The sequence below is a fragment of the Aptenodytes patagonicus genome, chromosome 10 (assembly GCF_965638725.1).
Source record: "Aptenodytes patagonicus chromosome 10, bAptPat1.pri.cur, whole genome shotgun sequence".
Lineage (NCBI taxonomy): Eukaryota > Metazoa > Chordata > Aves > Sphenisciformes > Spheniscidae > Aptenodytes > Aptenodytes patagonicus.
The window spans coordinates 4,372,597-4,390,882 of NC_134958.1; the positions used below are offsets into that span (position 1 = coordinate 4,372,597).

Here is an 18,286-nt window from a genome sequence, read left to right on the forward strand (position 1 = left end):
CTTTGACAGTTTGAGAAATACTGCATGAAGTTAAATAATAATAATGATGTCAGCGTTTAGCCTCCACACACTGAAGAACGTCGGTGCTAGCAGTCCCTACACAGAGCTACTGTGGAACGTGAAGGTCAATATTTTGAAGTGTGAAAAATTACCATACATAACTCTGTCACATGCACATGTTTTATTTGTCAAAAAGTATGGTTTGTGGGTCAGCCTTGTTAAAAATCCCAAGAAATCTTTTAAGAAGCAATCAACTCTTACGGTAAGACTCCATATATGATAAGCAAATCATGTAGTTTTGTTAATTCTTTTAAGGATTCACCTCTGCAAGGACTGCTCATCTGCTTGAAGTTAAGCATGTGCTTACTAGCACTTCTGAGCTGGGCGCGGAGGGCTCGCTGCCTTCAGCAGTCAGGCCTGACACCGTAGCGTGCGTTTTCAGAGAGGAGGGGGGTTTTTGGCCGTGTTCTTCTCTGCAGCTACTTTTGCTAATGCTGTCGGGTCATAAAGAAGCAGCAGCAAACACAGCGACCTTGGTTTGTGTGGTTTATGTTTCTGTTTGCACTTACAGCTATTGCTATGACTTCTACGTGTATTTGTACTAAAAGCGGCACAGTTAGCGCCCTTCTCACAGATGAATTTAGCTGATACATTTTAACCGGAAACACTTTATTTTGGGATGCTGACTTTCGGCTGTTTTGATTTAGAGAATTTTAATTTTCTTTTTAAACCTAATCACTAACGAGACAGCATCAGCTCATGCGCATGCGCGTTGCACCCTGCACAAGGGGCCTTTCAGAGCGGCAAGAAATTCATGCTGTAACACTCCCCCGTTGAACGCTGAGGTGCAGTTCACAGCAGCGCTCGGAAGAGAGAACCCACGGTTTTAAACCTCCAGGCCCAAAATAGCCACAACACATCTCAGTCAATGCTTCTTGGCGAAAAGGAACTTAGCAATGACTTCCTCCAGCACCCGGCCTCCCTGGTGCGGGCTCCTTCCACGTACGCTAGAATTCGGGACAGCTCCGTCCCAGCACGTCCTCCCGAGAAAAGAAGCCCAGAGCTGCTGGGCTGCAGTAGGACGTGCGGGCTCACAAACAGGTATCTGAGCCTCCGATGTTACTTCTACTGTTTTTAAAGAAACTTTGAATACATTCAAGGTGAATTTAATAACCTCCTGTTATCCAGAAAAGGCAAAGTACAGAAAAAATAAAGATCTCACCTGCACTTGTATCTATTATGGTCAACTCATGTTAACAGAATGTTTTGCTTTAATACTTGACTTACATTAATACCTCACATTATTACACGTATGAAGCCAAATATGACGCTAACTTAGTTGCTTACAACCTCAAACCTTACTCCCAATACACATTCCAATAAATTTATTCTGTAAAAACAATACATTTTTTTGTTTTCTTTTTGTTTTGTTTTTTGTTTTTTTGTTGTGGTTTTTTTTAGTTTTTTACAGTAAACTCGTCAACTACAAACCTTGAATACGCAAAAGATGTTCCAAGGACAAGCATAACAAGGATTGATAAAACCAGACTAAATATGTTTTCACAATAAAAGCTGGCATAAAAATAAATAAAAATCTCTATTATCACAATAGCAACAATAATGTACACAGAATAATGGATTTGGAATGCTTACTTACTAGTCTAGTTCTATTTCCAAAAGGAAAAAAAAGCCAGAATGACAGCATCCTTTTTTAAGCCTTTCATTATTTAAAATTGGTGTTTTCTTTTGGTTTCCCATAGGGTTCTATATCACAGTAAGCTTAAAAATGGAAAGCATCCAAACGAATGAGTTCAAATTGTGTTGGCATTGGAAAAAATCCTTGTATTAATCTAAAGAAACACAAAAAGACTTTCACTAACTCCACATATAGGAACTAAGTCAGATAGTGTACATTACATCATGATTTTGAGAAGTATTAAGAGTATAACTAGCTAGGTACTTCTAATAAGGAAAGGTATTTTATTACATTATTGAACTTGGCGGTGATCTCAACTGAAGAAGAATTTTTCTTTCATGTTGTCAACTGATCAAAAATCAAGAAAGCATGGATATAGGGAAATTTGAAATTATGTTTGTACGTGGAAGATATTGTAGTATTTATTGTATGGAGGGGACTCATTTCTAGGATTTAGTTCTTTTTAAAAAACTGCTGATTTAGAACGATGTAATTTGGAGTTACACCTTTTCTATCTAGAAAAGGAATCTGAAACATGTTCAAGTACGCGGTATCTTCATAAACCTCAGCCACTGGTAAAGGGCAACTTCATGCAACCAAATAATATGAAAATCAAAAAGTAACCCTTAGAAAAAAGGGTAAAATGTCATTTCTGCAAACACAACAGATAGGAATGTGAATAATGTGCATACAAACTGGGATGCTGTTGATGATACTAATGAACAGATGTGGTGACTCATATCAAATCCAAGAATATTAGACAACCAAACATGTAACCTTCTTGTGTTTTCCCTTAATATTCAGCAGTCATTATGTTGGTTAAGTCTGAAAGAGAAAAAAAAATAATCCCATTTAATGTAAGAAAGAGCACGCTGCACCATACTTGATCTAATTAATGCCGTATTCCCGCACTGCAGAGTCACAGGTACAAGTAACCACCTGGTCTGTTCCAACAGACACTTTTTTTCCTAGAGAAAACTGCTTACGTTACAGCAACTAAACATACCGCTACAAAATATTAAAGAATACAGTTTAAACATTTAGGGCTTTATTCAAACAAGCAGCTCCAGTCATGTATGTGGGTTGTTTTTTGTTCCCCCCAATCATTTAGTTACGAATCTTGTGGTATACTTCACACGCAACCAAATTCCCCATTTTTCCACTACGCTACATCACCGACTGGCTTCACGCAGCAGCCCAGGCACTGCTGTCTTCCTGAACGCCTTGCGATGAGAACACCCTTTTCTTCAAACAAAGGAACGCTTAGCAAGGATGAAGGAAGATAAACGGTTTTCGTAGCTAACGTATCTGAGTGTTGCTTCTGAAAAGGAAACAGTTTGGCTTGGGGTTCACGGTAGGGTGATGAAAAGGAAGAAACTCCCACTTCGTGACTGAGTCAAGGTCAGCTCCTGCTTCCACTGCCATCAGTGGGAACAGGGTCAGACTGTCCTCATGCGATCATGGCAAGCGTCTCCAAGTCTCGGTTTCTTCATATTAAACACAGACGGCAAAACTCACCTACAGGCACAGGGACAAACTGCTTTTGTCCAACAACATGAAGACATGCAACGCTGCGCGACTACCTGACCCCGAGCAAGACGTCCCTTCTCCTTTGTAAAGAACTCAGAGTGCGAATGCTTGTCCACCCACGCCCCGATGGACGGAAAGAAGCACAACACACAGGCAGCATGAAAGAATTAGTACCGCATTTGGTGTGACCATCCAAGGAAAAAAATCCATGTCAAGGAATAAGTGGGGGGGGGACAGGTTAAATCCACTGGGGATGATGGAATTTTCATTTTACACAGGATCCGGGGGAGAATATGGAAAGAAGACATTTTAACATCCCTGCACTAGCAGTTTGCTGCCTAAGTTCTCTCCCGCTCTGGCCCGTCATACCTGCTGCGTGTGATGCCACGGCTACAGCGGACTACGCTTCTCTGCCCAAGAGGATAAGAGCATACAAGTGCCCGCTCAGCAGTCTGGGATCCCAGTCTGCTCGCTGCAGCTCTGAACTAAGGGCTGTGTTTGTTCAGTGTCGTTCTTCTCTCCTACGACAAGGGGTTTGCAAACAGTAAGTAATGGAAACCGGCACCTTCCGTGTGGGAGGTCCTGGTACATCCTGACTAACGACACACGATAAGGGGTTACTATAAAACGCTCACGCATGTAATGATGGCTTACAGGAACTGCCTGAGCCCTGCCTCCCCCCAAAAGGTGTAACGATGCGCTGCTCATCCAGAGCACCGCACTTCCATTGACCTCTCGCCTGTTAAAGAGTCAATGAGATTATACTTACAGATGCTTTGGAGACGTGGCTTGGAGGGGTTCGCTGCCGTTTCTTTCCCTTCAGAGGGAAGTGCAGACACCCATTAAAACAACTACAAATGATTAGTCAATCAAACCATGCCTTCTGCTAAAGTTCTTAATGACAGCTGCTGCCCAGCACTGATTGATAGGCAGGATGGGTGGTGAAACAGTCGGTCCCTACGGTAGCGTTCTCAGATCCAGTAAGGAAAGCTGTCCTTTCGGAGTATGAAACCTTTGCACGTAGTAACAACGATTCCCCTCTGGGCTAAGGCCAGAAGATTGGGTAAGCACCATTCTCACGTGGGGCGCTGGGAATATTAATACTTCCACTCCCCACTGTCTCACAGATAGGTCCGTTGGGCCACAGTGGGCGCAGGAGGGACGACAAAGAGCCAGGTATGCAAATCATCCTCTAGCATTTTCAGTTTCCAGTACCATCTTCCAGCATAACACACATTTTGCCTCCCAGGCGCACTCCCAGGTGCCCCAGAAGCCAGCAGTTCTCTTCTCCCCCGATGCAGGCAGCCCCCGAGGCCAGCGGGGCTGCACAGGGACCTCGGCTCCTTCCCCTACCCAGGCAGCAGGCGCTGCCAGGCTCCCGCGGCGGCCGCTGAACAAGGATGCGGCAGAGCTGAGCAGTTTCCGTGGTCTCCATGGTTTCACGTCTCTTCAGAAACAGATCAACTCACATCATCTTTGTTTGAACAAGTCTCTCGGCTTTACTGTAAGATATGGTACAACGTGTGCCGCACTGACCAACGCTGCTGCACACAAAAGAAACAGCACAGAATCTGACTGATTCGAGTGAAAAATTTCAGTCATCAATAAAATTTAAGGACAGAGAACACAGAGAGCAGGAAATAAAACTAAATCCACAAGTTGCCTTGTTTTTTCTGGCACTGAAAATTCCTTCCTTGACAGTGTCTGGCAACTGACTCAGCCGTCCTGTACTTTAAAAGCTCTTGCTGGATGGGCAGAAGGATAATTATTTACTCGCTCTGTACAATCACTGTTACTCCATGTCGGTTTGAGGTCTAAATGGTTACAGGATTCAATGTACACAGAGGTGCAAAGAGTGTATTTCATCTATACCGGCTGCTTTAATCTCCACTTGCATTCAGACATGTTTCTCCCGAGTTACGTCCCATCGCCCTGTTTAGCAGTGCTGTTCTCCTGAGCTACGTGAAGGCAGCAAACCCCACACCTCCTTACACCAGAGAGTACGCCACTATTGATTTTTACACAGAAATTTTTACTGTGCAATAGTTAAACACATTTTTACAAATGTTTTACCTTTTTGGAGGGGTAGATTTTAACTTACCTCAAATCGCTGAAAAAAATTCAGACAGGAATACATACTCTGTTCCCATTTTCTGGAAAAATGCCCACATAAATGCTTTTACATTGAATAGAGCCCTAAATGCTACGCTTTTAATGTTGATAAAACCCCAAACCTGTTATGCAGCGTAACCAGTGTTATTCTTGAGAAGTAAAGAAGGAAGAGCAAAGGAACCAAACGTCTCAAAACCACATCAGGAGGACACAATGAACCTGTGTTTCTCTGGCCAATTTGGCCATAACACTTGTCTTTCGCAGCAATAACCGGAATTGTTGCTAGCCCACAAGAACATCACAACAAAAAGTATGTCCCGGACACAGGCTGTTTTAAATATGTTCTCCCAATTGCAATAGTATCAGATGGCAGTAATTTTGGACCAGATTTTGATCCCCTTATTCATGCTGGCAAGCAGTCGCCTCCACAAATAGATCCACAGACTCCCATGTTAGTAACTGATTGTCAGCGTGAGTAAAAAGATCACAGTCCTTTACCCCCCTTTAATATTCAGGCCGTACCAGGAGCAAAAAAAACGTATTTCATTTCCAACAAATCTATTATTTTTCAAAGACTCGGTAAAATCATTGACCTCCTGAAAGGCGACGGCATGCATCCGTACACAAAGAGAATGCCTCATTTACCAACACAATGTCCGGACTGTAACTAAAATAACAAATACCAAAAGAAAAACTTGCCACATACCCCGAGTGCTGACCTTAACATTCAAATACTCTCTAACAGGGCAGGGACTACAGCCAGCTTTCAAACGTCATTATATGGGTATCCAGAGAGTAAAAGTGAAAAGCAACTGAGGTGTTCAGTTATAAAGATTCAGTTATGCCAGCCAAGAACCAAACACCCAAGTCACCGGAGATTTAAATGTGGAATGTAAATCTGCTGCCATGAATTCACCGATTTATGAGCTAATTTTGCACCATAGAAAGTAAACAACACAGAGCCACGAATACCTTTCCACCGGAATATTCTATTGAGGTGGTATTTTGAGAAAGCCAAAACAATTTAGTATTTAACAGCAGAGGACTGTCATGGGGGGTGTCTGTGACAATTGAGCAAGCTCTGGGATGGGCTGTCTTAGCTAATACATTATTAGTTAATTAATATTAGATAATAAAACCCTGAGGTTCAGGCTTTGCATCTTTCTGGGGAAGGAATCAGCCAAAGAACAGCAGTGAGGGAAAGAGCTTGAGAAACGGGTAGTGGCAGGACACAGTTATAAACCGTGTCTGAGTCTGAGGAAGCTAATGTCTCTTCTGTTGAGAGTGCCTGCAGTCCTCAAGAACAGTTGAGAAACTAAGGGATGGAGATAAGAAAAGAAAGCAGCCTTGTCAACCCCAGGTATAAAAAAAAACTATCACAAGTTGAGCCCTTGAACAGTATGAAATTGGCTGAAAAAATACCATAGCTTTGGAAGTACTTTTATTTGCTCTGGGTTTTGAGTCTTTAGGAAGCCATCACTTCACATTTTCAAGCTTTCCTCTACCACCCGGAGGTTAGAAATTTCATTAAAAAATATAGGTGAAGATGCTCCTGCAATCATTTGACTTCAGCCGTTAACCCTTCAAGAAGATGCCCGTAATGCTGAGGGTAAGAGTGTGATTAAAAGGCCAGGTTCCCTCTGGTCTGAAGAGGGGAGATGTGTCTTCAGCCTGCAGTCCAGGCATCATAAAACATCATCACTACCTCATTATTAGTAGTACTATTAAGAGAAAAGCTGCTCGTGTCCTTTAGGCAACTCTTGCGTGGTCAGAGACCCAGGAGGTGCAGAGCACAGGAGCCAAAGGCTCTCCAGGACGCAGCCCGCAGGGAGCACTACACACAGGGCAGCTGAGCCCGCGGCCTTCTGCCCACCTGCCTTCCACAGCCCTTCTCCGCCTCCGCTACCAGGCATCTTTTTAAGCTGCCGGTCACGGTTGCAAAACCAGGGGAATGAAACATGCCTATCCTTGAGATCAGGGCTCTGAACTCTTGTTTGTCTTGTCTCTTTGCCTTCATGGTACTTTTCTACAAGTTATTTTGAAACAAACTCTTTCCCCAGCACCCTTCCTTCGAGGGGAGGGCGCAGGGTTGCACCCCGCTGTTCGTTTCGGTATGCTCCCGGCGCCATCTCATGGCCAGACGAACGTCCCGAGCCTGGCCGGCTTCGCAGGAGGGCGACGCAGTCGGTGGGTGTGCAGCTCCTGTGCTGCACACTGGCGAGGAGGAAGCCCCTCGTCTTCTGACTGCGTGTGGTTGGTCCAGTGCTCTTCTCACAAGCTAGATGATTTTAAAGAGACCATAATCTCATCTATGATGGTGTCTTTTAGCAGACCTAAACATTCTTCTGAATTCACGCGTGTGAACAAGAGGACCATATCCCAGCTCTGCAGGTACGTGTTGGCCTTTTTCGACCTTCCTTTCTATAGAAGTCAAGTCCAAGTGAGTGGGGTGGAGGAGCTCAACGCCCTCCATCAGACTCCCAGTCTGGATGTCCAGCAGGACGTGGCTGCAGGACAGCCGGCCCTGTACCCCAGGAGGTCAATCTAGACACACGCTGTGTGACTGGCTGTTTAACACCAAGGGAAAAAAACAATCTGATTACTCTTTCCCTGAGTGCCTTGTGTCCGATGAAGGCATACCTTCTAAAAAGACACCTGGTCTGGCTTTGAGGATGCCAGGAGAGAGAGTGTCCCCTCCTGGTCCTAAAAGAGAACTGCACTACTGACAAAATCTAAAAAGAGGATTTACATGTGAAATGCTGCTTCTGCGGCAGAAATGCCCAAGGTGAAATATCTGGATCAGGATGTGAATTTCTCCAAATTTATCAGTGCTTTTATCTCAAGCTGCCCTTAAAACCGTCTCTCCATCTCTCTTTAGTACACGCTACTAAAACTCCACCTTTCCCCTAATGTGAAAAGCATCCAAGATTTAGTTAAAGACTGGTCGTTCAAGTGTGAGGTCAAGCCCGAGTGCTGGGGTTGCAGAAGTCAGAGCAGAGCCAACTCCTCGCATGGGTATGACAATGTTGACTGTCAGTATTTCTGTGGAGTTGGTGCTGGCAGGAAGGACACAGAGACTGCTGACGATGTTTCAGCACAGGGGCTGAAATAATCTGCAATCCTGGAAATGCTGCAGAGCACCATGATGGTCGAGCATGCTGGACTCCACCTCCCAGCGGTTACAAGCATGTCACATACAGAAGGAAGAGCCATAGGAATGTCACCGGCCACAAAGCCAACATCCTATGTGACTTTTTAGCCACTTAATCTGCGACTGACCTAACTCAGTAAGCATTTGGTCCTTACATGGAGAACATGCCCAAAGTTCACAGACATATCCCCTGTCACTGCCCTCCTGAACCTCTTGTCACCTCAGATGGACCTTATGGCCAGTTTTCTAACTCAAATACCTATTTGAAGATACGAAAGTGTCACGGGGTTCACTAGCCAGAACGTGGGCAACACATGCACTACGCGCTCGCCACACTCATCAGCCCTGGACTCTCAAATCATGTGGGTGAGGTGCTGGGAAGACGTGTCTCCTTGTGTCAGTCTCTGGCTCAAGCCAGCTGCTTGTTCAGCGTGAATGGGAGCGGGTATTATGGGATATTATTTTCCTGACCCCACGAGCCACATACCAAAGTCTTTGTAAGGCGAAGAGCCACAAAACACATACACTGTACCAGAGAGAGACAAGGGGAAAGGGAGCTCTGGGAGGAGTCTTTAAGCGGGAGTCGACAGCAGCTCCCCAGAGGTTGTGTTTTGTGAGAAAGGGTTGAGGCTGAGGACGCAGCTGGGTGCTAAGGCACCTCGGCAGTGTCAGATGAGAGCCTGTGCTGGCTGGCTTCCTCCCCCACCTGGGGATTCGTGTCACTCAGCAGCTCCTGTGACAGCCCAGCCCGGCTGCTGGCCACGTGGCAGAGCCTTGGCATGGGAACTGCACAAGAACTGGTTCTGAGCTGGAGCTGTAAGTGCAGGAGCAGGGAGGCTTGTGCTGCTCCAAAGGCTCAGAAACAGTAATGGTTGTTAAAGGTGGCTGACGGTTAACCAATTCCCACGCCAATTCCCCTGCTCAGCAGCCTTCCTTTCTGTTGTTGTGGTCACAACAAAAAAAAATTGATACGAACACACAGCTGACACAAACATACAAGGAGATCACGTGAACCTGCTCTGGAGCAGACTGTATGTCCCCTCCTTGGAAGGTCATACCCCAAGCAGAATCTGCCCTAAACCCCACGGGATGCAGAGTCTGTAAAGTGCACATGAACCCTCATGAACTCCAAAGAAGTCAGTGGGACTGCACAAATTTTAAACAACTGTGAAAGGATAAGCAGGCTCCCACTAAACAGTGAGCCAGAATGCATTACGCAAACAGTCTGATTCTGCTCTCGCATCAATTTTGCATCATTCCAGCTCATGGTTTTCAGTAGTTCCTCTCAGCTGACATCCACGCAAGTGTTGGAACAAAAATAATGCTTATAATATCTTTTCTCATTCAGTGGTTTCTCTAGAGCAGAATTTGTACCAGTGCAGGGACCAGTCCCATGTTTCTGTTCTAGACACATTCTGAGCACTGAAGCGCAACGTAAAAAGATGCACGTGGTATGCACAGGTCACTGCAATGCAATGCTCTCACCCCTAGCTCCAAATCCCCCAGTAGCAACCTGCATGGGAAGTGAATTATATTAACAGAAGATTACCCCTTCACTGGTTTTCTGCAAATCTGAAGAAGTGTTTCTTGTGTCATTGCCTGCGTCCCCAGCATCAGAGCTGCTCTTATTTTCTTCCTCTTTGCAGTCCTTATCATCTTCATCTCCAGGAGATTTCCGTGACTGCTTGGAGGATTTCTAAAATGATGAAAAATTTAAATTTAAAAAAAGTTAAAAGTAAAAACTGAGCTTCAGTCATAGAAAGACACTTTTGAAATGTATGTGGAATGCCGTCTGATCGTGTGGTTCCCTGTTCAAGGTGACTATTGGGGAGGATATGTGGGGTGAAAAGCGTTTTTCAGGTGAAGTAGTTGGAGTTCCTGCCACCAGTGAAGCAGGAGGAGAAATTCTGTGTTCAACACAGGTTGGCAGCACAATTGACTGTAAGGCAGACACAGTAATAGGAGATGGGTATTAGTGTTGGGTCACCTGTAGGTTTTGCTAGTTAATGAAACAGATGGTGCCAGCTTGACAAAAGTTTTGATTAAACACAGAGATGTAAAATGAGAGTAACATTAGCAGAGCTGCTTTCCATACTTTTTTTAGTGCTGTCAGCTTTAATATATTAACATTAAAGCCATGTGGAACCAATACATCTTTTCTGCTCCCTTTATGTTATGCAATTCTACAGTACAAAAGGATAAATTGTGGCATTAAGCCACCATTTGCCTAATCCTCTGTTTGCCCAGAGTCTTCTGGAAAGAAGATGGTAGACCAGACCTGAATTTCTAATGTAAAACACACAAAGGGGGTGAAATTACTTAATACATTTTGTTCAGTGGATGAACCGCAAAAACTCCCGCTCTCTCCCAAATTGAGCCTGGATCAGATCGTTTGCTTGCTTCTTTTCATTTCATTTAGTTTTCACTTTCAGAGGAGAATAACACGAATGTGAATGAACATGACTGTACCACACTTTCCACAATTTTTTAAGCAAAGTACAGACCTGGAGGCACACACAGAACTGGAGGAAATGACGATAACGTCGCTCCCTTTCACCCAGGTGACAAGTGAGAAGTGTATCTCAACCCAAAGCTGCCACTACGCAGGTGCTTTCGTTCACCAGCCATTACGAGGCAGTCTGAGCCACTTTACTCTTAGCTTCCTCATCTTCACTGTTACTTAGATATTAACAGGTCAGGCAGGTACTACAATGCAGGTCTTTTATCTACAAATTGAGTGCCCTACTCCCTGCTTAATGAATTAGTTCTTCCTCCCTCCCATTCTGTATCCTGTACGGAAGTATTTTACGCTCAGCTGCAACAGGAGCAGCTGAGCACATCTGACCCTACCGTAGCTTTTAGCACGGCGTCTGGGGCACTCGCACTGGAGGCAGGAGAGGGAAGCTTGAATTCTCCCAGACAGGAACCAAACCTGAACTCCTGTCTCCCAGGAGGCACACTCCTCAGGCTCTTTTTTGCTCTTCGTGGGGAAATACCTATCTAAGAGGATCAAACCTACCAATCCATCTTTGCATGGATTTTCTTTCCAGCCCTTCTGAACTCCTTCCCATACTTTCACCTCCTTCTCAAAGCGTGGGCGCTAGAACAGGGCAGGGTATTTCAACTGCTGTCTCACCAAGGCTGCCTACAAAAGCAAGAGCACTTCCCTTTCCCTGTTTGAACACCATCGTTATGGTACTGGAATCAAAATGCTGAAGAACAGATTGCCATGAGGTGGACGGTATTCTAATTATAAATGCACATGGGTAACAATGGGAAAACTCAGAAGATAACCTTTGAAGTGTAGGATTTTTTCCGTTTTGAGCCTGCTTTTTCATTCTTTCTTTTTCCTTTTCCATCCTCTTCTACCCGATCACCTTCCTCCTCACTGCTGGCATCTGCTGTATTTCCTCCTTCTCCTTCAGTTTCTGATGAGCTCTGTTGCTGAATTGCCTTTAAAATAACAACAATAACATAAACAACAAAAATATCACTAAAATCTATTACTTAATTTTTGTTCTGTATTGAAGACAGAAATACTGGTAACAGACAGCTTACGCTTTAATCGCTATAGTCAGGAAGAGCTCAGGTTATTCTTGCAATTATCACGAAAAAGGGTTGCAAAGGCAATTTTCTCAGTCATCACTTGAAAACAGTTATCAGGTGCAGATTCTGGGATAGCATGTTCTGAAGGGTTTACACAGAAACAGAAGATCCGATAACAAAAATGTGTTTGCCGGAGAACTAAGGGTTGCTCAGTGGAGAGACCTGGCATGTCCTACTTTGGGCAAAACTATGGAAACTTTTAGACTTTGGCTGCAACAGGAGAGGCTTATTCAGGAGAGAAGATGGCTGCTACAAACCCCCGCAAAGGGCAAGATCTCTGTGTCAGGAAAAAGCAAACACTGACCAGAAGGCTGAGAGCTCTTTGACAGTCTATCTCCCACAGACTATTCACTAGATCTTTTTAAATCCCCAAGTGTATGCAAAACATCTGTAGGGCTGAAAATATGAAACAGGAACTGAGAGGGGCGGCAGCTTGTCTGCAGGTGGTCCATCTCTCTGGTTTGTAAGGTTTTCTGCTAATAATGTAATAGGTGTTTGCCTTCTTTTGGAGGTGATTTCTGCCTTCAAAGGACCACATTTTTTTAATGAGAACAGTTCTTTGGTTTTATACAGCCCACCAACTACTCTTCTCCCCCTCCAGCTTCACTGACTTCTTGCTCTGGACATCCAACAGGGAGAGCTGTTGTACAGCAGCTACTATCTCGTAACAGCAGCTTAAACCTCCACCTTCTCAGCCCTCACAACTTTAGCAGTGGTGTGCTACGTGTTATACATTACCGATGTAAAAATCAAAAGTGCAGTGACCTTAAGGTCTGTGTAAAATACACTGAACCTGATATAAAAATAATCAACAGAAAGAAGAAGTCAGAAATTATTCATGTTTATACGGGAATAAATAAAACCTTCCATTTTTAATTCAACTAAATCTGCTGCAGAATTTTCCACTTCACCACCCCAGAATATCACAGAAAGCAAAGGGCTCTGCAGTATGTTCATGTCATATGACAAATTAAAGTTCAATTTGTCACAAAGTGCAAGACCACAGTTGTCTTTACATTACACAATTACAAAAGCTCTGAAACTTTCTAGCTCCACCAAAACCAGGACTTTCCACATCATTTATACAATGTTTACATTGACAAGAAGTCTTCAAAGAAGAAGAAAAGGAAGATAAGGAGGAACTGAAGTGAAAGTCATTTACCTGATATCCAGTAAACTTTACTCCAGGGTTGTTTTCTATTTCCCACAGGCCTTCATTAAATCCTTTTCGCTTGTTCGACTTCCCAAACTTATCTTTATATTCTTTATACGGGAAAAGGTCTTTGGGCCCCAGGAACGCACTGCATTTTAACACAGGTAACATTCAAAAAAGACTTAAATTCCTCCTCTTCAAAAAAACCCCACAAACGTTAACAGTGCAAATGTTTTCCCTATTCTTCTGCTCATTCCATCATTTCTTGTTCAGTTTTATTTGTTTGTTTGTTTGTTTGTTTGTTTGTTTGTTTAACACACTGGCTTTGAGTTACTGCTGTGAGTCTGATTTAGTGGATTGTCCCACCATTCTGATGTTTGATGTTGCAAAATCGTGCTGGGTGTCTCTAGAAACAACTAAAACGAGTCTCATTTATTATATTAACAACTGCTGGGAACTGGCACTTGAACAGTTTATGAAACGGATTGTATGACGTAATTGTCTGCGACAGCAAGGGACCAAACTTCCAATCCTATGTGTTACAAATCCAGAAAGGCCTAAAAATACCATGTGAAAAGTTAAAGCATGTAAGGAGTGCCTAGAACCCATGAGCCAAAACTTACCCCTTGTACTACTGGACAGAAAAAGCAGTGGCATTTATTATTATCTATACTGCCAGTAAGCCCGGGTGCTTCTTTCTTGGAATAAGCCCCCTCCATGCTAGATTCTGTGCAAACACAATAACAACGTTCTCTTTCCCCAAAATCTTATAATTTCATATAAGACAAGAAACAATGGGTGAATATAGGCAGATGAGTAATACAAGGAAACAATGAGACACACAGGGTGCTTGTGGCCAAACTGTTTTTTAGACAGCACAGCAAAGGAGGGATTTTGTGCTCTGCTGCTGCATAAGTCAGCTATGCACTGGGCCAACTAATTTCAGGCACAGGCAGCACAATGCAGGGAAAAATAATAAAAAAAATAGAGGAGCTGCAATTTATCCTGCTTTTCTACATACTTTACAGTAAAATTCTTCTTACATAAAACTGAAGAAAGCATAATTTCCTTTTCATCGGGTATCTATATCCAGTGTGTTTACTGTGCTCTGTATCATGGTACTGGGATGGCTAATTGTAAGTTAAATTAAAAACAGTTCATTCCCACACGGAAGACTGTCACCAATGACTGGAGCTGAGCAAGTCACAGTGTCCTTCACTGTAATCACTGCCCTACTTTCCTGATGATCTTTGCAATTAACGTTAACTCTGTGGTCTCCATTACCACGGGATCTTGGAGCTCCACCATTTACAATGCATTTATTCTCGTAACATCACCACGAGGTTGGGAAGCTGCTGTTTTTTGCAGATGGACTTCTGAGGCACAGAGATTTGCTCAAGGTCAAACTCAAACCGATAGCAGAGTACAGAGGAAAACCCAACTCTCTTCAGTCTCAGTCTAATACCTTAATCACAGGATTGTATTTCTTCCTTGCTGTAAACATTATTTCAGATTAATGCCCGATTTATGCCCTGATTCTTCTCAGCATTTAAGAACGCGCAAAATTTCATTCACTTAAATCATCCCACTGGCCAAGAAGTTTGCCAGTACAGAGCCAACTGGTGGCTAAAGGCATCAGATGACAAGTCTCTGGGGAAAGAGCTTCCTTTTAACTACACAGGAGACAGAATGGTATCCACACTCAGTTGTCTCTTTGAGAAATATCTCAATTATATAATTACAAAGCCAAGAATGCATTTCTACCTGAAAGCCAAACAGTGATTTCCAAACTAACAAACAGATGTCTCGTTAATATTAAAGGCTGCAATAGAGCAAGGGATCTGAATAAATTATTTTGTCTATGCTTTTGCTAACACTAGGAGATGTCTCCTTGTTGCCAGAAATACATACAAACAGTTCTAACACGAATAACAAAGGAAAACTGTATGAAACTTACCATGAGCTACCTTAACTTAGCTCAACAGTAAGGTATGGAAATGTTTCTACAGCCTTTTATGTATAGTAAACACTGAAAAATTGGCTACATCTTTGCTTGAAATAGGTTCATTGCCACTGGGAGAGTATAACAGTTTCCACTGCTCTGCTATAAAACTAAGGAGCTGCAATCTACGGTTCATTTTCAACAGTTATGCTTTTTAACTTATTAAGGTAGTAACTACAAACTGTTTTCCTGTTTCAGATGTTACGGTCAGATCATGGGCTAACAAAATCCAAAACAAAAGAGATCAGCAGTTTGGGATTCATTCATTTCAGAATAGAAGTGGTCAGAGTTTTTTTCTCAAAATGTTTCTCAAGAAAAATGTTTCCATTAAAAAAAAGTAAAATTACATTTTGGTTTCTGATTTTAAAGCATTGTAAGTTTATTTGAACTTTATTCTTTTTAGATTATTTTGTGACAGTAGTAGTAGATCACAATATATCAAAATATCAGGTTGTTTCATTACAGCAATAGGAAGAAACATTTTAACTAAAGAGAGGCTATTTTGATCTTTATTAAGCAGAAACTGCCTTTAAAGATTTTTAAAATAAAATGTGACGTATGAGCTATGGGGCTTATTATGTTCTGGAATAATGTCAAAATTCAAAAATAAACAATAAATTTTTAATAAAGCGTCAGACCTCTAAAATTGAATTTAAAATGTCATCAGAATTTCATTTTTTCCATTTTTTAAGGAATTCTAGAGAACACATTCCCTGCAAGTGGGGAAGGAAAAGTTTTAACATGTAAACATTTCATGCAAAATGGAAACTGTGATTTATTTTTTTAACTACCTCAGGCACAGTTTAAAATAGAGACATGTACGTTATAATTTTGAAACTCCGTACTTTGTAGGAATTACTACGAGACCTAACTTACCCTTTCTGTTCTGATTCCTTTCTTTTCCTATGAGCTCAGCCAGCTCAGTTCTTCCATCACTTCTGAGAGCTCCATCCTACAATATCCCCAGCACAAATCTCACAGGAATGCATGTATTTTAAAGCTATGTGAGGACTGCATGAGACTCGGGGGTCTGTTTCCTTTCATTTTACAAACTACCAAGCGAGTTCTCACACAGGACATGAACCCAAACGTGTCCGCATACAACAGCCTGATCTCTGCTATCATGTACATCCAAGTAAAAAATTTTTGCCCCTGCATCTGAGTTCAGATGACCCCTTAATAAATTTATGCCAACACTTTTCTTTACGGGAAACACCGGCACTGGTTATTAATTATGCTGAGACCGTGATACACCATCCACGCAGCAGCATTCCCACCTACTTTCAGGTTTCACTTCCATGTGTTAATACAAGTGAGTTGGGTTCGTAGGACCTATCTCTAGGCTCCCAATGGCTTCAGTCAGGATTTGTTCCAATAAAATCAGTGGAGATGACGTTAGCTGCAGTGGAAGAAGACATTTTCAAAGGAAAAGATCATGTTCATTCACTTACGTTTCATGAGTCCCGAAAAAGAAGATGGGGTATTTATTTGCTGGAGGCTTCACGGCTCCTTCAGGGAGTTCATCAATCTGTGAGACAGAAATGGAAAAAGGGTTATTCCCAAATGTGGTGTCCCTCGCCCAAGAATCCCTGCTAGGCCATGGAAGTGCTAGTGCAGGTATCCCGCACCCCTGGGAGGTCCCACTGTGTTCTGGGGTGGGGAAGGGAAGACGGCTGCTTATTTTTCAGGCAGGCAGGTCATACAAAGTCAGCATATGACAGAAACACTGCAGGGAGATGACAGAAGACCAAACAGCAGACAAAAAGTTTTAATGATTTCATGGGCATTATAATACACAAAGGCAATAAAATCAAGTCTGCTTAATTTAAGTGTTAACTTCAGATGCTGCCTCATCAAAGGCACCGAAGCCCAGAGGGTAATCCTATCTGTCTCACACAGCCACCTAAATAACTTCTGCAACAAATGGGGAACAGATGGCATCTCTGAGGCTCTGCAGCCGGAAAACCGGACAATCTCCCATCGGTGCTTCCTGGTGGAGATGGTGGTACCCAGCGCAAAATGCATAACGCACACCAGGGAGGAGGGCCTTGGACTCTCCTTCCCCTGCAGCATCCTAATAACTGGTTTTGGTCACCACTCCCTTCTGTACTCCATCTCGTCTTTCACATTTTATCCCTGGCCTCATATTTCTCAAGATACAGCTGCAGAGCAGCTAAGGGAGGACGGTGAGGGTGCTCTCCTGAGATATAGCCGGGATTGGGACAAACCTCTCAGGCTGAGCAGTGCCTAGAACCCATCTTCTGATGCCTGAGTGAGAGTGTTGGTCGCGAGGCGGGAGGTTAGGCCCATCACTTAGTCTTGTCCATATCTAATTTTTCAGTCCTCTGCGACAGAAATAACAGAGTCCAGGTGCCTACCCACATAAACCAGAAACACAGCACAGCTTTAAATAAGATCTAAGTGCCTGCCTTCCCAGAAATGGCACTTCTGAGCATATGTGGGCGTCTAAAATTAAGTGTCCAGAGAACTCTGGTTAAGAGGGAGCCTAACGAATCTAGGTATCCACAGGGCAACACCAGAGAGCAGGTGAATGGCTTGCTGCCTGGGTCTTAGGCAACTCAATCTCAACATAAACATACTGAATCCTGCCAAATGTCACTGGAACTGAGGGCAAAGTGCTGACATACCAATGCTATACGAAATCTGCTCCTCAGCAGAGAACGGGGATGGAACCTGCATGTTTTCACTCAGGAGGCCAGGCCCACATGTGCTTTCCTTCTCCTTTCCTGCCGAAGGACCCCAAACACTGAATTCTTGTTGATTAATAAACACCAGATTGTTTTCAAAGGATGTTCTCTTTCACTGTAAAGCATCTGCTGGCTACGTAGCTCTCAAAGGAGTGTGAGCTTTTATAAGAATTTAAGTCCTTTTGGTCTTTCTGCAAGGACACCCGTTGGGGACAGAGAAACCAGAGCCACATGTGGAGCTGTAACATCACAGGACTCCTTTCTGCAGAAGAAATGGATGCCTATCTTTTAGGTCTAAGTGGAGCATTCTCTGAAGCTACGCCAAAAT

The 18,286-nt window shown here is 43.2% G+C and overlaps 1 protein-coding gene across 1 annotated transcript in view; it reads right to left on the minus strand.

The window, feature by feature from the left end:
- Positions 1-166: 166 nt before the first annotated feature.
- The window catches only part of HDGFL3 (HDGF like 3), a 39,652-nt gene continuing 21,532 nt past the window's right edge, over positions 167-18,286 (minus strand). The window contains exons 2-6 of the mRNA XM_076347879.1: positions 16,702-16,778; positions 13,258-13,396; positions 11,784-11,942; positions 10,039-10,185; positions 167-2,521 (exon numbers count right to left, since the gene is read on the minus strand). Coding sequence (XP_076203994.1) covers positions 2,516-2,521; positions 10,039-10,185; positions 11,784-11,942; positions 13,258-13,396; positions 16,702-16,778 — 528 coding nt within the window. The 3' untranslated portion in view covers positions 167-2,515. The remainder of the gene's footprint in view (positions 2,522-10,038; positions 10,186-11,783; positions 11,943-13,257; positions 13,397-16,701; positions 16,779-18,286) is intronic.